The 22,829-nt window shown below is 27.2% G+C and overlaps 2 protein-coding genes across 2 annotated transcripts; both read right to left on the bottom strand.

Annotated features, from left to right (window-relative positions):
- Nucleotides 1–1,096: 1,096 nt before the first annotated feature.
- LOC108319165 (salicylic acid-binding protein 2) lies at nucleotides 1,097–3,448 on the bottom strand. Its single transcript, XM_017550203.2, has 3 exons — nucleotides 3,023–3,448; nucleotides 1,569–1,694; nucleotides 1,097–1,481 (listed from the first exon to the last, which is right to left on the bottom strand). The coding sequence occupies exons 1-3, from the start codon at nucleotides 3,446–3,448 to the stop codon at nucleotides 1,209–1,211; spliced, it is 825 nt and encodes a 274-aa protein (XP_017405692.2). The 3' UTR covers nucleotides 1,097–1,208.
- Nucleotides 3,449–19,937: 16,489 nt separating this feature from the next.
- On the bottom strand, nucleotides 19,938–21,598 carry LOC108319157 (salicylic acid-binding protein 2). Its single transcript, XM_017550197.2, has 3 exons — nucleotides 21,189–21,598; nucleotides 20,450–20,575; nucleotides 19,938–20,376 (listed from the first exon to the last, which is right to left on the bottom strand). Exons 1-3 carry the CDS (start codon nucleotides 21,552–21,554, stop codon nucleotides 20,098–20,100), a joined length of 771 nt encoding a protein of 256 aa, XP_017405686.1. The 5' UTR covers nucleotides 21,555–21,598; the 3' UTR covers nucleotides 19,938–20,097.
- Nucleotides 21,599–22,829: the final 1,231 nt, after the last annotated feature.

Raw genomic sequence — 22,829 nt, 5'->3', positions numbered from 1 at the left:
ATGCAAGAATAAATATATAGAAAAATGGGAAACAAATCTTAAGCTTCCATTAGTATAAATTATAGATTCACGTAAATTACAATATAATATACTAAAATTAAGAAATTACATATAATATACTAAAATTATGTTAATTTAAAACCTATAATAAATAAATAAAGTTAATGTCGAGACCATACTAATTTTAATAAATATAAAAAATAAATTAGATTTATGTGAGTGATGTTAATATCAATAAATGTTGATATAAAATAGATTAGAGTTAATTAAATTAAAACTTACTTAAATAAATATTAATGATAAAATTATAAGATAAATACAAATGACAATAATTTTAATATATCAGAATTTTTTTATTAATATAATTTTTCTTATTGTAAGTACATCCATATAATATTATTAGAGTAAATTATCACATTCGAAGTAACTTTTGTCTTTTTCAGCGACACTTTTAATGACGATTAGGCTATGGTTTTAGAATCACAGTGGAATGTTATTTTTAATCAGCATGGATTTGTCTTTCTACAGTAGTAAATCTTTTATCCAATGAATGTTGGTTGAACTTGGATTTTTAAACATAATGTCAATGGATAGATTATCACTTGATGTGTTTTAGAAGTTCGTAGATGAGTTTTATTCATAATTAGTAAGGGAAGCAAAGTTTGTACGTAAAGTGTAAAGGGTTTGAGCATCCCAAATGCTCTATTAAATATGTTTTATATTTTGTTGATAAAAAAAATGAGTGATTTGATTATGAGTTGATAATAAATAAAATAATTAATTCAATAAACAATAAATTTTATTAAGATAATTTTAATTCAAACTTTAATATTATTTTAATAGCAAATTTTAATTCTAAACATAATCAATTAATAAAATAAAATTTACATCTATTTATATTTTAAACAATTAATCGTATTTATATTCAATATAAGATTTTTAAAAAAGAATTTCATAATTCATTAAATTAAATTTACTTAGTAGCTTTGCTAAGAACATTTATTTGATTAGTGTGAGTTTTGGGTTAACATCCTGAGAAGAAAACAACTTCATTCATAGCAAAAACAAGAAAAAAATAGTGGAGAAGTTGCAAGCCCTTTATTAATTTATTTGGTGGTAGTAATTTGAAAGGAGATGTTATAGTTGATAGAGAAGTAAAATTGAAAGCAACAAGTAGTAAAAGTAAAATAAAGCTTGCATGATGGATATTAATTTGCTATGTTCTGGAGAGCATCAAATAGTTGGCGAGGCTTGCTATTCATAACCATATGATCTGCGCCTTTGATACTGAGAACGTTATTGACGGCGGCATTTTGGATCATCCATTGTTGATAATCCACAGGAATTGCAATGTCCTCAGTGCAGACAATATAGGAACGTGGAACTGACCCATATCCCTCCTTCGAGAAATTCTTCTGCCTTGACAAGTCCTCCAGGAAGAGTGATGATGGCCTTACTAAACTCTTGGCCAATTCAAGGTCCTGAAAAATCCCTCCCAGCCTTTTATATACTTTCTTTTATGACATTTTCATAACTAAAACAATCATTCTTTTCTAACTAGTAATTACCTGAACGGGAGATCGTTGGTAGAGCTTGTTGGTCAAAAACATGGGACCAAAGAACATTGATGTTTTGTTTCCACTTGGTTCAAACTTAGTATCCATCCATGCAGACGTGGGGGTCCTCTCACCGTACTTTTCAAAAACAAAATAATAATATCAATCAAACTTTATCATATTTCTTTTTCTTCACGTGCGTATATTCATTTGTAACAAATTTCTTATTAATTATCTTTGATGAGACTCCTCAACTATCATTTATGTACATTCATTTATGTAAAAGAATTATTTTCTTACATTTTTAACTTGGAAACCTGAAACAACTTGGGCCTACCAAGTATAGTCAAACATTAAAAAAATTTGAACTTATATTTTATATTAATATAATCTGATTTCATCAAAATAGTTGGATGACAACCCTTTTCAACCTTAACCCTTTTCAACCTTAAATAAGCTAGCATCCTGCAATCAACTTTGACAATCTAGCATAAACCCATTTTTAGTCTGTTTTCATATAAAAAATAAAAAATTTCAATTTGTTTTCATATGATATTAAATTTTCGATAAAAAAATAAATAAATCCGACCGTTCGATAGATCTGGTTGTAAAGTTATATTCATTTTCAATTGGTAAGTCAGCCTCTTTAAATCCATTTTTAACAAACTAATCAGACTTAAAGGGGTCAAATTGACCGTTTTGTCACCCCTACTTCTAATTATATTATATAACACTATTTTGTTAGTATTCGGTTAAAATTATTGTTTTGCACTCTTTTAAAGCAAGGTAACAAACAAAATATTTCTTCACGATATTAGGAGCACAATTATAAGTACTACTTAAAATTTTAGATAGATTTCTAACGTTAGTATGTTACATAGCATCTTGCTTTTGTAAATTTGCTGTGTATGAAACTATATAACACATACGCTGCAGCTGTTACTCATAAATAATAACTGTGAAATATATACCTTATATAATTATATTATAATAATTGTGCTGGTGAAGAAATTGAAAACTTATTTGAGATATAAAATAATAAAGAGTGATAAATTACATATTACAAAAATAAGATTAAATATATTATTAAACTTACGACTAAGCTTTCAATTTTAATTTCTAATATAAAATAAATATATTTTTAGTTCTTTAATTTGCGGGTAAAATTAATTTTATCCATTGTTTCAAATGTGACACATGAGTTAGCTTTTAACATTATTAGATTACAAAATCGTTAATAAAACCTGAAGGTAAAATTATTCTAATTAAACGGTTAAGAAAATAAAAACATATTTGTTTGAGAGAAAAAAAAGCATGTGATTGAAAGAAATATTTTGAAAATGTATCAAACTTGGGTTCATGTACGTATCTTTCATTTTAATTAGTTTCCAAAGTACTGGGCAGCAATTGCATTTGTATAAGTAATGAAAAAAAATATGATGAAAAGTTGAACAAGTAGCAGATACCTTTTCTAGTACATAAGAAGGGCGGTGTTCTGTGTCAGGAAGAAAAGCCGATACGAAAACATTACGTTCAACTTTTTGTGGATATTCGTCGGTGGCATGTGCTAGGCTGAGTCCCCCGAGGCTATGACCAACTAGAATGACCTTCTGATTAGGGAGAGTTGTGGCCAATAGCCGCAACAGAGGTTGATTGTACACTGCGAAAGTATCAACATCGTCAATTTTCCGCATGTTGATGCCAGAAGCTGCAAGGTCGAGTGCTGTGACCTTGTGACCTGCAGATTCCAAGAGTGGCTTCAGCTTGTACCAACTCCAAGCTCCATGGCAAGCTCCATGCACCAGAACAAAATGCTTCCTATCTTTACAATGTCCCCAACTCATCATGCTCAAACAAAAGATTAAAATCAGAACAATTTTTTCTGAACTCATCTTCTATATATTCTTCTCCTGCTTTTCCTCGTCGATCCTTTCCCGCTATATATAGACTCAGAAACGGTTTGGTTTACGTCTTGTCGGCAAATTAAAGGTAATTAAGATGATTACAACAGTTTTTTTTTATTACAGACTCAAATTACTGGTTTTCTTTTCCTAAATACACTCGTTAACATGTTAAGCTTAAGATAAATTAATTCATGGATATACACTTAAATCATTTGCAAATTCTGATTGTGTTTGACAAGTTACTCTAATAACTTTAAGTTTTTAATTAACTTATAAATTGGTTTTAATCAATCTCACAAAATTTTCAAATAATATTAGACATTATTACAAATTTTAACACCTCATGTTAGTATGTTAACATTTCAAAATTAATCAATAATATGATATTACAAGAAAATGTATTAAAATAAAAAAATAAATATAAAATATGAGAAAATAGCACAAAATTAATGATAAAAAACTATATTAAATCATATTTATATTTATTATAAAAAAAATTTAAATAAATACATAAGGATAAAATATTAAATTATTTATATTATTTTTCATAAATAAAAGTCAAATCAAGTAACTTATAATGATAATTGACTTTTCGGTATCGTGGTGGATGAGAGAAATTACAAAACGCAAACGTTCATGTAATTCCTTCACGACGTGGGTAGCAGAGAATATGAAAGGGAGAAAAATCATATTATATTAGTGTATCAGAAAACTTCTCTAAGTTTAGATCAGAGGAAGGGGTCTTAAGATATAAACTCAAGAAAGAAATACATTCCTACGCTAAAGTTAGAATCTTTTTTAAGTTTAATTTATTTCAAAATTAAATATTTATTTATAAAATTTATAATAATTTGATCAATTAATTTATCTTTTAATAATTATTAATATCAACTTTAACCAGTTAGCGAGCAAATCTAATCTTATAATAACAATATATATATATATATATATATATATATATATATATATATATATATATATATATATATATATATATATATATATATATATATATATATATATATATATATATATATATATATATATATATATATATGAGAAAAGACAGAAACCTAATTTGCCCTCAACCCTACCGTATATATACTATCATCCTGACCTTTGAGACACGATCCTTGAAAAATATCAGCATCCCATTAAGTAGTTTTAATGAGAAGGCAATAATAGTGGAAGCAGAGGATTCCTACACCCGTTATATACTATATTCGATTTCTTCATATGGTGAATGAGATAAAGGATAAAAGCTAACATGCATGCCTTAATTCCTTCATGATATGGGTAGCAGAGAATATGAAAAGGAGAAAACTTATCTTGTATCACAAAACAGTAACCGTCACTACTACTGTATATTACAAGACACATACCCAATACAGTATAATATCTCACATGAAAATTTTTAAATTATATATATATATTTACAAAAATGCGAGGTTAAATTTTTCTTATACATTTCCAAAAATTTCTCATTAATCCAATAAATTATGACAAACTAAAATAAAATCATTTTCTTACCAAAGCTTTTGAAAATCTTCTTCAAAGTTTTAAAGCAATAATATCTCACATATAAACTCAGACATAAATATTTGCACCCTATAAAAAGTATTCACAAATTTTTAACAAGTTAGGCATAACTATCCTTACATGAAGATTTTATTAAAAAATAAAAAATAAAGAAAAAGATGAGGGCTCACGTCTAACCTATGATAAAATTATATCATACAAGACAAAAACAAAATATATTTATAATTTCTTTCACAAAAATCATTCAATATTTTGAACTCTGTATATAAGAAAAAAAACAAATTTGTGAACATATTAAAAATTTTATCATTAATAAATCCTCTTATATTAAAAAAAAAGTCTAGCTTTTTAAAAGTTTTTATTATGAAAAAATTAATATTAACTTTTCTTGATTTATCTCTATTAGGTTTTCTTAGTTTGAAACCCTCCTTAGTATTAAAATCTTTCATCTCATTAATTAAATTACCTTTTTGACATTAAAACGAGTTTCCTTTAATATTAAAGAATTACGAATTTTCTTTTTAAAGTATTATGAATTGAATCTTATTATCATAAATCATACATTAACTATGAAAATTTCATCTTCCAAAAAATACATAGCATCCGAAGAATTAGATTTCAATGGCACATTCTTTAACAAGAATATATTTATTCACAAGATTGTATCACAACACGTTGAACCCCAAAAAATTCTACCACAGATTCCACCAATAAATTCAAAATTAATATGACGTACATGCTTTTGAAAGCCATTGTACACTCAGAATCTCAACAGACTTTTTGTTTTTTTTTTTCTACTCTTTTATATATATATATATATAAATCATTCATATTTTAGTTTTTATGTAATGTATATATTCTAAATCAGATCATATATATGATCATAAATATGGTGAGAACAAAAATATACGAGCATATAAGATCGATCTCACAAAATAAAATAAATATTTTTAAAATCCGTTTACAGAATGTCAATACCTTTAAAAGATTGTACTCATAGAATCTCAAAAGGCTAATTTAAGTTTCTTTTTTGGTTTTAAAAATTATTATGAGAAAAAAAATAATTCATCATGGTTTTATTTGTCATGTAATCTATTAATTCTTAAGCATGTGCATATGATGAAAAATGAATAACACTACAAGAAAATATGATATTACTAATATGATTTTCTCGAGGAAAAAAATTCATTAATAAAATTATATTTATTAACAAATTCTATCAATGTCGTATTACATTAGACGTTAGATAATAGTAGGGTATCATGTCTAATAATATAGAAAAATGACTTTCATGTTATACTTTTTAATGATTTAAACAACATAAGACATGATTTCCTTGACAGATGTATAATGTGATATGACATTGGTTAGTTAACTTTTTGACATTATAAGAGTATATGAAATGTCTTTTAGGTGTGTTCACTTGGGGAAGAGTGAGTGGATGGATTTAAGGGAATTTGATGATGAAGTAAGTGGTGTTTGTTTGAGTGAATTTGGAGGTAAATGAAAGTGGATTTGAAAGTAAAGTTTGTGAGAATTAGAATAGAATTTGAAACAGATAAAAAAATATGATTTAATTGATAAAAATTGAAGATTACCAAAATATCCTTAACAGTAAAAGTAATATAAAATTATAATTGTTAATATTATATAATTGTAAAAATTATTATAAAAAGAGAAAAATATAAAAATTAATTTTTAACATGAAAAAAATTGTATTATTATTATTATAATAATTATAATAATAATTATTATAATTTTTTTATTATTATTATTAAGTATAATGTAGATTGAAGTTCATTGAAGCACTGGAATTGAATATGAATGATTGGAACCGAATACAAAGTATTATAATTGGATACAGGAGTTTGGAATCAGATACAAGTTACTTGGAATGAGTTCCATCATCTATTTTACTTTTGCCTCATTTTGTAAGGGATAAAACGGGTTTTTCACCCATAATCAGTGCAAATCTCCTCCATCAGCAAAGATTCAAAAAGCGTTGCATCCTCCAAATACTCTCCATTCCTTCCTTTCAAATTCATTAACGTGAATAGAGATTTCATCGCAAATCATTCTTTGCAAATTCATTTGAATAGTGGCAGAAGTGAACACAGGAAGATTTTTTTAATGGTTTTAAAACCAGTAGACATCACCCACTTGACTATTTGATGTCTATGTCCTGACTTCCTAACATCAAACTCTTGGAAAATATTTCTTTTTCAACTGACTTCTTTAAATGTTTAAAAAGAATTAGATGTTGATCCTCCTTAAACCGATAACTAAAATTGATGAGGTTAGACTTTCTATGTTTAAAAATCATATTGTCGATATAAAATAAACGTCTAAAGTGTACATAAGATAGATGATCTAACGTTTAATTATTTATTTTATTTACAAAAATTTCTCTAATCATTTTTAAATGTTGACTTTTTCTTTACATTAAATGTTGGACGGTAAAAACTGATTTGGTAATAGTGAATCATGGGTATACGTAAGTATATTAACCAATAGAAACAAGTTTTATGTACACGTCTTTTAGTTTTTTTTTATCCCTATTTAACATCTAATAAAAACAATATTTTTTTATTTTTTAATTAACTCATTTTAAATTATTTTATATTTTAAAATAAAAAATATAATTGTGGGGACGTTGAATAGGTGTTAAATAAAAATTAGGTCCTTACATCAACCGTCATCCTAAACAATATTCAAGAACATAAATAATTAAGGCCCACAAAGGTAATTATCGATTGAAATAAAATAATTCTAAGATAATTATTTAAGTTAAGGAAGCAATAGTCTTATAAGTTTGGCAGTGAATTAATACTTACATATAGTCTATTTAGTTTGTTAATGACCGTTGATACAGTGCACATATAGTCCTTCGTTTGCTTGGCTCCTACTCTCTCTTTATCTCTTTGCCCCCACAGTATATTACTCCTGCCCTTCTTTTTAGGAAACTTCTGATTAATGTTAATTACAAAAGTAATTGGATATTAAATGTAATTTTTATTTTAATAAATAAATGTAACAATTAAAAATAAATATGTATTTAATTATATCAATTTGTAATGAAATTCAAACTAACTTAATGAATTTTTTCAAATAATTATTTTTTATTATATTAAAAATAAAATATATTAATATTTATTACACCGACTATTTAACCTCTTCTAATTAATAAAAACTCTTCATAATACTTTCTTCTTGTAATCGAGTTGAAGGGGGAATACTTATTTCTTGCTGCATGATTCATTCTTAATTATGATGCAAATATTGACTTGCTGTGTGGTGATGCAGGGTAACATTAATGTGTTAGTCTAGAAAGTTTAAGTGGTCTAGTTTCATTCATCAAGTTTCTGAACCAGTTTACAATTCTTATTTTTATTATTTTTAAAATTATAAGAGATATGTTCATATATATATATATTATATATATATAAACAATTTAGATATAAATAAATTAAGTAACATGAAACTTCTGAGTTTTAATAATAGATAAAAATACAACATGTTTTATGTAAAAGACAAGAAGGATAAAGATATTGTACCCTAGTCATCTAAAACCAAGCGAATCGTTTGAAATGGATGAAGATGCCTCATTAACAATTATGACATGTTTATATCAGAATAACAAGTGATGACGGAAGGAAGATGGTTCCCATATCATATAAACGTAAGAAAGAAGATAAAGTTTTGTCAGAATAGAAGTATAATGTCACACACTGTTATAGAAAAGGCATATCATAAAGAGTTTTTTCACTATAAATTCCTCATCCATGTTGATCACATCATAATAAAGAATTTCACAAACTCATGACGGTTTGGCCATTGTTGTGATTGTTGAATATCACAATGTTGTTATACACCGTCATTAAATAAATGAATTTACATAAAACATAAATTAAAATTTAGAATTAAAATATCACAAGGTTGGTTTTTAATCGTTGTGATCTTAATTCAATACTAGCAAACTGATATCACAACTGTTTGAGATATAATTGTCGTAAACTATATTATAACAGTTTTTCTGCAACCACAGTGGAAGTTGGTATTTCTTTAAATAACCTATTTACAATTTGGTTATACTAAAAATATGTCAAAAAGTTAAAAAAGTTCAGTCAATTCAAACAAATATAATAAATAAATAATTTTTGAACAAAATTCTTAAACATTTTAAATTATTAAACTAAATCTAGTTATTAACTCTAAATTATTATATCTAGATAGAAAATAGTTTGTCCATGTTTTACGAACTTAGGATAATGCTTTATCATCCATTGATTATTCGTTAAAAAAATTATATAAAAGTCAATTGAAGATAGAATAATTACATATAAAAAAGCATTAGAACATATATTTAAATGAATATATAATAATATCTCATCCCAACCGTTTTCTTAATCAATATTTAGTTACACTCAAAATAAGTTTATTTATTATAGTATATCATAGTTAAACTTATTAGTTAAATTATATGATAATACATAGTAAATGAATGATATAATATTCTAAATAATAAAATTAATTATATATATATAAATCATATATAATTTATAAATAACAAATACTATTAACCATATTAAAAAATCAAACAAAAAAGAAAGTCAACTTGGAATGGAGACTAGCACTAGGAGGAAAACCAGGAAGCGGAAAATGTGACTAGGGCACACAATGTGTTTTGAAGAGTGTTCCTTTGAAGAAGGAAGGAGTAGCGAAACGAGGGTGTGAATGTTTGTGGCGACGATGAGGATGGAGAAGTATGTGAAAGTGAAGTTAATATCTCATATAACTACACTTAACTGTCGTAGTTTTAGATCAAATCGTCATGATTTTTGAAATCTTTATAAAAGTTTCTAAGTAAATTGTCAGCTTTTAAAAAAAATTACCTTCTGTTACTATGGACTTGTAACCAACTGAACGGTAAAGGTGTAAAGGAATCTCTAAGTTATTGAGCTCATGGCCGACCGATGGTACCTCCTAGGCAAATGAACTGAGCGGACAAACAGTTAACCGCTCGGTAAAATGTGCTCGTAACCGACCCAACAACAAAGGTGTAGATTTTGAGCTCATGGTCGACCGATGGTACCTCCTAGGCAAATGAACTGAGCGGACAAAACCGCTCGGTAAAATGGGCTCATAGCCGACCGAACGGTAAAGTTGCAGAAGAGTCGGCTAACCGATGATACCTCTTAGATCAATGAACTGATCGGTAAAAACAGCCGTTAAGGTAATCAATCGTAATAACTATCGGGGAGTTAATGAAAATAATTATCATTTATTGACAATTAATATTGTCATTCATTGGTGATTAATGAGTCAGACTTAACTGTAAACTCATTATAATTTATAAATATTTGTGAGGACAAGTAATTTGAACTGAACTTAGAGTTCTGATAACTAATCTTGATTACAAGATTACTACACGAGGTCACTAACTTGAATGTCAGAGTGTCTTTTGCAGGTACAAGACAACACAACTGGACATCAGAACAGACAACTTTAAATGTTTTGGATTATAATTCTAAATCCTGCGAAACACCTTCATTTATTAATGAACATATGACCATTTTTTGTTTCACTACACGTCTTAAATCTTTATCGTGGAAGGGACTTTTTACTCTAGTGTGACATTTAGGAACTGCTCCTTGTAAAGGAAGAAACTAAAAAGGAACTAAAATCTAACAATATAAAATAAACAGAAACTAAAGCTAACTAGCTAACACGGATTCCAATAGTTTGAAGCTAATTGTCTATACTTGATGTACATGTAGAATTTGACTACGTTAAATAATGAGTTATCCTGTTTTTCATGTTATTTCTTTGTCTAATATTTACTTTATGATTAAATTATCCATGTTGTATTTGAACCATTATGATGTAATTTATTTTCACATACTATGTGAAGTTCTAACTCAATTGTCGATCGCCCGCCAAAATGATGATATCGGTCAGTGAAAAGACAGTGATTAATTAATTTTCATCGATTTGACTAAAATATTTGTTCATGAAACTCATTACCATTTGTATGCATTTTGTAATTTTGTTGTTCTTTAAATTTTTATATAACTTGAATAATTTGGGACAAAATTTCTGAGATTGAGAGTCTGCTCTCCGGTGGAAATCTCATCTAATGACTCCATGGTAAAGTATTTGGAAAAGATCAACATCTAAGAAGAGAACAAGAGGATCGAACCTACAATTATTACTTCCATTAATAGAGGTGAACAAATTATGTTCAGGAACATATAAAAAAGAAGTTGGTGAGCTGAGAAGTGAGATAAGGGCGAAGGATGCAGATATAAAGACAATGGCAACATTCCTAGCTCGTCTCCTAACAAAGTCATCAATGCATGTTCCTACTAAATTTCTTGATCTTTTTTTATTATTATGCTTTAATATATATCTATGGAAATTGTAAAAGAAAAAGATAATTTCAATGTGTCTTAATCATGTATTGGATATAGATATATATACATAATCGTCTAAATCATATATATATATATATATATATATATATATATATATATATATATATATATATATATATATATAGTTATATTCTCTTGTAATTGAAGCATCACTGTTAGAACTTTTTACATTTTGTGGAGATTTTTCTGCAAATTTCTTAAAAAAATTTGTAGAAAAAGTATTTCATGCAGTTTTTCATATGAATTTTGATTGATAGATATTTTATTTGTGAGTAATTAATTATCGTGGAATTTAAAAATTTGCAGAATTTCTTTTTGAAAAATTTCTTATAAAAAAAACTTTGCAGCAAAGTTTGATGAAAAAAATTTGCAATAACTTTTTTTTGCAAAATAAATCAATTTAAAAATCAGCATGTACTTTTTCCTGCAAATTTAAATTTCATAAATAATTTTCTTTCATATTCTAAAATCGCAACAAGTAATTTCTTGCAAAATAAATTTTCAACTAACTTTTCCTGCAAAATTAAATTTGTTAGTAGATTTTTTTCTACTAATATTTTTGCAAGAAATTTAACCAAAAAAACATAATAAATTTTAAAAAATATATAATATTTTTATATTTTCAGATCATGCTTCTTATTGCACAGTTTAATATTTAGAAAATATTCTCTAACTCAAAATTAAATCATCCTTAATTTTAATATCTTTTATTTCTAAGAAACAAGTATACTGATTTCATGTTTGTTTTGCTTTTCATGTGAGAGTGTTCTTCCTTTCACTACTACCAAATGTTCGTTGCACCATTCCATCCTTTCAATAGATGTCTTTCAATAAAATAGATGTCGACATTTATTTCATTTTTGATATTGATATCCGTGAACGGATTTTCACATACGTAGAAGGTTAATTATTTTTTATTATTTTAGTTTATTGTTTTTATTTTAATAATGTTTTTTATTTATATATATAAAAAACAAAAAATTTTAAATACTAAAAACTAAAAAAAATTAGATGTTGAAAGATGTCACCTCTGTTTAAATGTTACGTTTTTAGATTTTTTATTTTAGGGTTTGTTTTACTAGTTTACTCTTTATTTTGGAAATATTTTAATAATTTAATTTAAATGTTTTGATTTATTATTTTTTTTAATGTATTTTAATAATGTAAGGAAAATGAAGAAAAAAGAAAGAGAAGAATTTTAATCTAAGAATATAATTAAAATTAAAGAAAATTAGGGAAGTGGAGAGAGAAAGGTGTAACGGTGGAGGAAGCAACACCCCAACACAATACCAAATTTTCTGCCCAACAATGAGTTCAAGCCCCTCCAGGCCAGTTCTAACTGTGTTCAATGTAACACACGAGAATGAGAAGTTAGCTGCTAACAAAAATGGTGAACATTATTAGGACAAGAATGAGCGGTACTCAGATCAAAGTATACATGTAATGGTAACTAATCTCCAGAAAAATTGTACACTTTTCCTCCCTTTTCACCATAAGAACTGTTCTCATTTAATACACATACAAGGGAGATCATCTTATATTAGTGTATAAGTTAAACTATTCTTACTATGAAATCTGTATAAAATATATTTCTCGTGTTTCCAAATGTTACTACGATAAATAAACAAACTAGCAATGCCTTTGTTAACATTTTCTCAATGTTAGGTCTATAAGAGGAGATTCATTGTACATATATAACATCAATAAAATATATACATAAATAATTAACACCACTCTTTATCTAAAATTTTAGAATAATACCTCTCCAATCTAATATAGTGGTAGACTTTTTCATTCAACATGAAATTTAAACTCACACTGAAAATTCTAACACCCAAATCTTATACCTCCAGGAATGTAACTTGTCACCATTGTAGTAGTAGTAATTAAGTTAGGAATAATGAGACTTACGAATGCGTTTGAATACTAGACATAGAGAGAGAAACTGAGAAAAAGAATACTATTGTATTATTATGTAAAGAATACAGAGTAACATTTATATATAGAACAATGTAGAAAGTGATTGGATCAGCTATAGATCTAACTGAATAACAAACATGGAACTAAAAGAATGCACTCACAGATGTAGACAATGTTCAAGATATCTTTCTGGAACATACAAAATACATCAATTCTTGCTTGAAGATTACTTGCCACTTGATGCACTAATCCTTACAATTTCCAAATATCTTATTTCAATCTACAAGCTTCTTTCTTATCATTTTGGAGAACTCTTTATTTAGAAACTTTCCACTGAAATTCAAATACATTAATGATTATTTCATATCAAATTTTCATAAAATTGTTAAATAAATTATTGTTAACCTTAAAATAAAGTAATTCAAGGATTGTACTCTTATATTTTAGTTGATATGATTCACAAATTACATCTTCTCAAATTTGATCAAACATTGAGTGAATGGAATGAAATCATATACAGTGAAAGTTAAAATGAGAACTGAACACAATTAAATGAGAATTGTTGGCATCAATGCGTTTAGTAAGATATTTCGATTTCATTCATAAATATACTTAAATATGTTCGTCGGCAAATCTTGGTATAGATTTCTTGGAAAAACTTTCTGTCAAGTTGTTGGTACGACATTTTTTAGAGGAAGTTGTTGGCACGTCCATAAAATTTTATGTAAATCCTCACAGAATTTATGATTTGAAAGAGTTGGGAAAGAAAAACAAGTTAGGTTGTTAGGTCTAACTCATCTTGTGCCATCACGTAAACATGTGGTGATATGACCTAATTCATCTTAACTTTAGTTTCAAAATTAAATTAATCCAATATCACGGTTGATAAGTTAAATGAGATTAATTATCTGAAGATAAAAATGGAAATATGTTTTCTTAATTTTTTTATAAGTAGCAAAACATCTTATATATCTTATATTATAAAAGAAGGAAGTTCAGATGTTTATCTTTAAAATTACAGTTTTTTTTTCTGTAAATATATTAATAAATAAATCAGTGGAAAATAAATAAATAAATTATTGACAAGTTTTTTCTTTCTCCTTAGATTAGTATACGATCTTTCTTTTTAAAATAATATATGATCTTTAAGTTTTTATATTTTATAAAATTTATCGGATATAGAAAGTGGTACAGAATATTTTTATAAAAGAAGTTTCTTTATGCTTAATACTTAAAATTAGTATAGAAAGTTATGGGGGATAAAACTATAATAAATTATAAAAATTTCTATACAGTTTATACTCAAACTAGGGTGTAAAAAGTCGTTTTTTTATGCTGACTAAACCTAGGGCAGGATAAAAGTACATGATGACATTAATGCAATACAGGAGAACTTTTCCTATACCTGTTAGACAATGTAACTGGCATAGAAGCTTTGATATTCTGTCCAAAATCTCCTTTCATGCTTCATTTTCTGGTTTTTCAGCCCTCTTGGAATGGTTACAGTAATTGAATTAGCTGGTTTTGGGTTATTTGACCGAGGCTTCCCTATGGTATAACAATAACGTATTTGCTAATGATACAATTTGTCTGTGATCTAAGTTAAAAATTATAATCCATATCTCCTTGGCTCTTGCTCCTTACCATAGTTTTTGAATTTTTTCAGGTCGGTCATTGCGTTGGAATTGGAATTCCCAGGTTGATTCTGTTTGTAGCCTTCTCTCAGGTACCAATCAAATTCACATTGATAGTTCAAGTAAGCTAATTAAAGTAACCTGTGTCAAATATCTTAAGTGAACTTTTTACACTTCAGTCTAAAATGAAGTGGTTTTAACAGAAGGGTATTTGAAGTCTTACACTATAACAACGTGGGGAGGGCCACAGAAGGGTATTTATTGTGCATGTCTAATATTTGCTGATTTTTCTCATTGACAATACAATAATTAATGACAATGTTTGGACTCTTTCTGTTTACATGAAAGATTATCGTACTAGAGAGCTACCTATACTAGATCGATTTGAGTGATATGGGCATATGCACATCTTAGCCCAACATAATTGCAGAGCAGACAGGGCCAACCTCGTTTCTTCTGCTCCAAGGTTTGTACCAAAAAATCTCTTAAAATACTTTAATTTTTAATCATAATTTAGGTGCATGCTGCATTTTTGAGCTGTTGCTATTCACTCTTGAAGATGTTGCCACAGGATAAAGATCCCATACCCTGTTGAGTGGGGTGCTCCAACATTTGATGCTGGTCCTGCTTTTCGAATGCTGGCTGCTGTCTTAGTCTCCTTAATTGAGGTCAATGCATGACTATTGAAAGAAGAGTTCTAGCAACGCCGTCTCTGACATTCTTCTTCTAACACATTCTGTATTATTGGTTAACAATTTATTCATAGGATTTCCTAATTTTCAATAAATTTCAACTGAAAACAAGTTTTTAAAAAATGTGTTAATATCATTTTTTGTTAAAAGCGTAATAAATTATCAATAATGATTGAAAAAGAAATTATATTATAATAGAAATAAAGTTTGAAATAAATGTTTTCTGATAATTAAAATTATTTTTACTATAAAAATTTAAATCAATTAATTAATTAATTAGCAAAAAATTTAAAAGTGTAATAAATTATCAATAATAAATGGAAACAAAAATTATACTATAATAGAAATAAAATTTGAAATGAATATTCTCTTATAACAAAATTTATTTTTATCAATAAAATTTAAATAAGTTAATTAATTAATTAGGAAAAAATTAAAAGAGTAATAAAATATCAATAATTAATAGTGAGAACATATTATACTATAAAAAAGAAATTTAGGATAAATATTTTCTTATAATTAAAATTATTTTTATCAATAAAATTTAAATGAATTAATTAATTAACATTAAATTAATAGAGTAATAAAATATCAATAATTAATGGTGACAAAAAATCTATATTATAATAGAAATAAAATTTGAGATAAATATATTCCTATAATTAAAATTATTTTTGTCAATAAAATAAAATAAATGAATAAATTAATTAGCACAAAAATTAAAAGCGTAATAAATTATCAATAATTAATGAGAAGTTTTTCTTTATACTATAATAATAATAAATTTTTAAATACATGTTTTATACCATTAAAATTAATTTTATCAACAAAATTTAAATGAATTAATATTTAATTAGCAAAAAATTTAAAAGCGTAATAAATTATCAATAATTGATGAGAAATATTTTTTATGTTGTAGTAGAAATACAATATAAAATAAATATTTTTTTATAATTAAAAATATTTTATAACAAAATTTAAATTAATTAATAGCTTAATTAAAAAAAATTAAATAATAATAAAATATTAATAATTAATGGTGAGAACATATTATACTGTAGAAACATAAATTTAGAATAAATGTTTCCTTATAATTAAAATTATATTTGTAAATAAAATTTAAATGAATTAAGGATTTTAAAATGAATTTTTTCTGAGGCAAATATAATATGAATTACTATAATATTTTTCGATTGGTGAATAAAATATATATTATCAATGAAAAAATTTGTCGTAAAATCTTTTGATAATTAAAATTTTAAAATTTATTGGTAAAGTGTGTTGATAATAAAAAGTTACTGACAAACTTTTTTTTCATAGGTAGATTCCGGATTTTTTATAGTGATTGTTCGTAAGAGTTGATAGAGCTTCGTGCGAGTTTGGTATTGTTTTAAACTTTTTAGAGTGGTTTGGTCGGTAAAGGAAGCTAAATACATTATTTCTAAATTTTAGTCGTTGAATACCTGAATTTGTTTGTGGTAATATGGAATAATTTTTTGAAATTTGTTTTGAATTATATGATAATGGGTTGGGTGATATGTTGATGTTGGTGGTTTGATATAGTGAATCTTGTTGTAGACAGCTTGTTAAATTATATTGGTGTTTGGATGCATTGTGAATGATAGAATTTTTGTTTTGATTAGTCTTTTGGTTATTGAACTTTGGCTTAACAATAGGTTGGAGAGCTGATTGAAAATTGGTCTTTATTTAGTGGTTTGGCATGTGAAATTTTGTGGAGATGGTTTATTGACTAAGTTTGGAGTTCTGACTAGTGAAATTCTAGAGGGTGTGTGTTCGTTGAGTAAGTTTGACATTTGGAATCTGTAATTGTGTCAATTAGGACTTGGTAAGTCACTCAATTTGCTAAAATCTAATCTACAATGTGTGAAATTTGTGGTTTATGTTTTTAGGAAGTTGCTTGGATCTTATGGATTGAATTTCTGGCCAATTGAGTAAATTGGTATTCAATATGCACTAGTCCAAAAATAACGTATAACATCATGCATTCAACGTCCAACCACTAAATAACTAACGTTAAAAATGAGTGGTGGTATTTTTGTAAATAAATGCAATTATTAAACGTCGTTTACAATTGTAATTCAACGTAAAAGGATATAAAACGTCGAATGCCCTTTAAATTCGACGTCAAAAGGTTAGTGAATTCAATAAAAATTTGAGCAGGAGATTGAAAATTCATTCACTTTATCTTAGCGCGCGATACTCTCTTTTCTTCTCAAACTTTTCTCGAACGAAGTTTGACGACCATCACATGTAATCTTTCTTTCATTTGATACAAATGCATGTTAATTAACTACTTTATGTATGATTTTTGTTTGTTTTAATCGATTATTTCCGTACTCTTGTCCTTCATAGGCGCATTTTTCTTTCTCTCTCACTTGTGACGAAACTTTATTCCGATGAACCCACCTTTTGAGGGTCAGTTTTCGTTTTCATTTTGAAGATCAACTTATGTCTTGAACTTGTTTGTTGTGTTTTTTGTTGAACTTGTTTGTTGTTTTTTGTTGAACTTGTTTGTTATTGTTTGGTTGAACTTGTTTGTTGTTGTTTGATTGAACTTGTTTATTTTTGGTTATTATTGTCTGTTGTTGATACTACACTACACGTTCATAGTTCATGCTTTATAAAATACCAAAAATTGAATTTGTTGTTTTTCTGCTTTTCAGGTTTTGTAGAATTGTAAAATAGGATCGCAATTAATTAAAAGAAATTGATTAATGTCAAATATTAAAAAAAATCGACGTTAACGTTAACGTCGTATATTGAGAAAATTCGACGTTAATTTAATGTCGAATTTTTTAAATTCGACGTCAATTTAACTTCTCTTGATATGACGTCGTTCACGATTTCGCCGTTAAAAGCCCAAAATATTCGAAGTTGTACGCGATTTTTGTACTAGTGATGAGCTATAAACATGTTTTCAAATCAATTTCGATGTCAAGAATATCAATTTGGTCATTTGAATAAGTCTTGAGTGCATCCAAATCAAGTTTCAAAATCATTGTCTTCTAGTATAGCAATTAATGGCCTTGTGTGGTGTTGAGCGCTACCAAACCCAAAAGCCATTGGGCTCCAGGACGTGCACCGTCTATATGGGTGCTAAGTGCTACGAAGTCAGTGAGCTCTCTGACTTTTGGGCATTTGGCAATAGTTTAGGACATTGAACGCCACTTCTCCTTGTAGGTCTACATCTTATTTTTTTCTTAGTGATTCGTTGGGCGAGGGATCTTGCTCGGTGAGTGATCCCTGTTCTAAAAGAATTGTGATTGTTTTCTATAATTTGTGATTTATGTTTGTTTAAAATATGTTGTATAGAATTTCACCCTTGTTTATATTGAAGCTTTTTTTTTTAGTTTAATGGATGATGCATGTGGATATGATTACATGTGGTATGTGATGAGGTTGTAAATGTGAATTGTATATGATATTATAAGGAGTTCAAGGAGAAGTCCTTGAGATGGTTATGTATAATGTATGTATTGATATATGTTGGTATGTATTAAGGGTTATTCTGACAATCTTAATAACTTCCAATCTCAAGTAAAGAAAAATGTTTATGTCGGGTTCAAGATCCCTAGATTTTGATATCAATACATGTATCTAGATGATCATGTCTACATAGAAGGATTGTATGTCTTAGGATTTATTGATTTATTTGTGTTATATGTGTACTTTTATAAACTTCATATATATAATTGTTTTTAATACATTAACTTATCATTTCTTTTTTGTTTGTTTGTTTACGTGTTTCTTGTTGTTTGTAATGATCACCTTAATGGTGTAAGCAGATGAAGATGATTCACTGCAAAATGAGAGTGATGCTGAAATTTAGAGTTAGATTGTTAGATTTTTTTTGTCTAATTAAGCTTTTGATTTGGTGTAATAGCACTTTTAGAAATATAGAATCTCTATATGAATATGTTCAGTTATTGTTATAGTGTCTTTTGTAAGAGATAAGTGTAATAGGCTTTTTGTATATATTCTCTTTGATAAATTTGTCCTCTCATTCTTTTGTAAGTTATATTTTTTTTTAATAATTGTATACTACTAAAATGAAATGTTACACTCAACTATAAATTTAATCAGTGATATATATATATATATATATATATATATATATGATAACAAAGAATATATATCTATAATCCTTTATATATATATATATATATATATATATTACTATTCGTAATCTATGTATGAAGAAAGCTTTTAGATAATTTAGAAACAAAAATAAGAGAAATTTTGACGAAACTAGAACAAATTTATTGTAAGTATTGGAAAAGCCATACAAATATGCCGTAATTGATTTGGTCTTATAGTTTGGATTACGATGTTATAATTCTACAAGAAAAGTGAAAGTGAAAGACAGCAAACAATATTAAAGCATGATGATGAGGTAATTAATATTTAGTAGCTATCTGTTGGAGAGAATTGAAGAGTTGTTGTGGCACGCAAAGCATAGGCATGTGATCTGCACCTTTGATCTCTAGAACGTCATTGAAGACAGCATTTTGGATCATCCAGTGCTGATATTCCACAGGAATTGCAAGGTCCTCGGTGCATAGAACAAAGACACGTGGAACTGACCCATATCCATCTTTCGAGAACTTCTTTTGCGTTGACAAGTCTTCCATGAAGAGAGACGATGGCCTTGCTAAACTCTTGGCCAATTGAAGGTCCTGCAAGATCCAAAACTCTTTAATATTCATTGAAAACCTTTCCCAAGGGTCATAACTCTTAATAGGTAGTTACCTCGATGGAGGTGAGCTGATACAGCTTGTCAGATATGAAAATGGGACCAAAGAACATTAATGTTTTGCTTCCACAAGGAGAAAATTCAGTGTCTAACCATGCCGCCGAGTCAGTCCTCTCGTTGTACTGTTCAAGTAAAAATTATTCTAACAATGATACTTTAACAACAAACATCATTTAAATATTATTATATTCGTTCAAAATTATTTCACAGTCGATAATAATAATAATCATAAACATTAATATTAATATGGATCAATCACATAATATATATAAATAATATTAAAATATTATCAAAAAATGTTATAAAAATATAATTGAAAGCAAAAGGAAAATAAACTTGTAAGAATAATTGAGGATCAAAAGATTTCTCACTTGTTAAGAATGATCTTTGCAAGAGAGTTCATATACTCCTAATTTCTATGCATAATGAACGGAAACTGTATAATTAAGATGTCCAAAAATTGAGATTTATTTGAGGCATTTTTACCAGAGCAAGAGAGAAGTGGGATCACTGTTTTGGATGCTTCAAACGTGGTATAAGGTTAATTATGTAAGGAAATAGGAAGAGAAAACGACAACATAAAAGTTTTTTGTCTTCTATATTAATTAATTGAATATAGAGTGACTTTTGTCTGTCAATGAGTAACATTATTTGCATTAGGTGGGCAGGCATTTCACTTTGTTAATAAAATAGTTCAAAAATTTGCATTGGTAGTATGAAGTATCAGAAGTATACCTTTTCCAGAACATAAGATGGGTGGTGTTCAATGTCTGGAGTAAAAGCCGTTAAGAAAACACCAACCGAAACTTTTTCTGGGAATTTCTCCATGGCAAGTGCTATGTTGAGTCCCCCAAGGCTATGACCGACCAGAATAACCTTTTCATTTGGGGGAATTGTCGCCAATAGCTGCAGCAAAGGCTCAGAGTACTGTGAGAAAGTATGAACATCTTCAATTTTCTGCAGGTTGATGCCGGAAGCTGCAAGGTCGAGCACGGTGACCTTGTGGCCAGCAGATTCCAAGCGGGGCTTGAGCTTGTACCAGCACCAAGCTCCATGGCAAGCTCCATGCACCAGAACAAAATGCTTATTTTCTGAACCCATGTTTTCTTCTGAGGCTTGTAGTAATTACTTTGCATTTCTCTTCTCTATTTATAGTGAGTAATGGGTCAGGGCTTTTCAAATTTTGAAAAGTCAAATCATGATTCACATTTTATTTTTTTTTCCTTCTCAAGACGTATTGTGCAGAAATTTTTCACGAAACTAAATGCGACAAGGAAAAAATAGCACAGGAACAGGAAAAAAAAGCTTGAAAGACAATGAGCACATGTCAAGTTTTTATGAGGGTTTGGGTAGGCGCAAAAGTTTTCAAGTAGTTGCATTACGTTCTTTGATTTTTTTTTTCTCATATAACATAGGTTTTTTTTCTTTTAATTTACGAAGATCATAGCACAATTTTGTAAGAGGTTAAATTTTAAATTTTGAAAAACCAAATTCTAACTTCTTCTTTCAATAATTTTTACAAAAAGATACCTTAGGATTTGTATTTTCGAAAAACCAAATTCTGATTTTGTTTTTAAATGGTTTTTGCAAAAAATTATATTAAAAATATTCAACAATTTTATAAAACTTTGAAGGTCTAAACAATTTTTAAAAACCGTATAAATCTTCAACAATTTTTTAAAATCGTTAAATTTTTAAATAATTTTTCAAAAATAGTTGAAGACTTAAATAATTTTCGAAAATTATTGAAGATTTAAACGCTTTTTTAAAATTGGTACAAGTTTAAACAGTTTCAGAAACTGTTAAAAACTTAAACGGTTTCCAGAATAGTTGAATTCTTAGAAGTTATTCAGAAATATTTGAAGGTTAAATTAATTTTTAAAATATTTTTAAAAATTTTGTTTTTAATTTAAAATTAATAAATAATTTTATCACACAATTTTTTTTCTTTGAGTTAACTATACGACTTCCCCTACGTTCTTATCATCTTTCTTTTTTACATCAAGAGTAGAACATTTAGAGTTGAAAACAAAAATAATTTGAAGATACATTACTGTATTTATAAATTATTTTCAACTATTATAACTTTTTCTCAATAAATACTTTTAAAAAAATTGTTGATTTTCTACTGTCAACGTCAAAGTTGCAAACTTATACCACTGCTCTCTTCCATATGATTTTCGAAGACTGCACCGCCTGTACTTTTTTATACTTATCATTTTTTATTTGACTGTCAAAAAAAGTTGTAGCAGATTCGTTGTTGATGGTAATCAAATCAAACATATTATTGAAACTAAGAAGTGAATCACATGCCACATCAGGATAACTAGTACCATTAAAATGGTCATCCAAGATTCGGTTTCACTTGTTATAGGT

This window comes from Vigna angularis, chromosome 1, assembly GCF_016808095.1.
Source record: "Vigna angularis cultivar LongXiaoDou No.4 chromosome 1, ASM1680809v1, whole genome shotgun sequence".
Classification (NCBI taxonomy): domain Eukaryota; kingdom Viridiplantae; phylum Streptophyta; class Magnoliopsida; order Fabales; family Fabaceae; genus Vigna; species Vigna angularis.
This window is presented reverse-complemented; position numbering and strand designations above follow the sequence as displayed.

Bases quoted from the DNA above. Each gene is read 5' to 3' on its own strand.
- LOC108319157 (XM_017550197.2), bottom strand. From the start codon at position 21,554: ATGGGTTCAGAAAATAAGCATTTTGTTCTGGTGCATGGAGCTTGCCAT. The intron at 20,576-21,188 runs GTATACTTCTGA...TTACTTGAACAG, and splicing joins CATCTTATGTTCTGGAAAAG to TACAACGAGAGGACTGACTC. The intron at 20,377-20,449 runs GTAACTACCTAT...TGGATCTTGCAG, and splicing joins ATCAGCTCACCTCCATCGAG to GACCTTCAATTGGCCAAGAG.
- LOC108319165 (XM_017550203.2), bottom strand. From the start codon at position 3,448: ATGAGTTCAGAAAAAATTGTTCTGATTTTAATCTTTTGTTTGAGCATG. The intron at 1,695-3,022 runs GTATCTGCTACT...GTTTTTGAAAAG, and splicing joins CTTCTTATGTACTAGAAAAG to TACGGTGAGAGGACCCCCAC. The intron at 1,482-1,568 runs GTAATTACTAGT...GGGATTTTTCAG, and splicing joins ACCAACGATCTCCCGTTCAG to GACCTTGAATTGGCCAAGAG.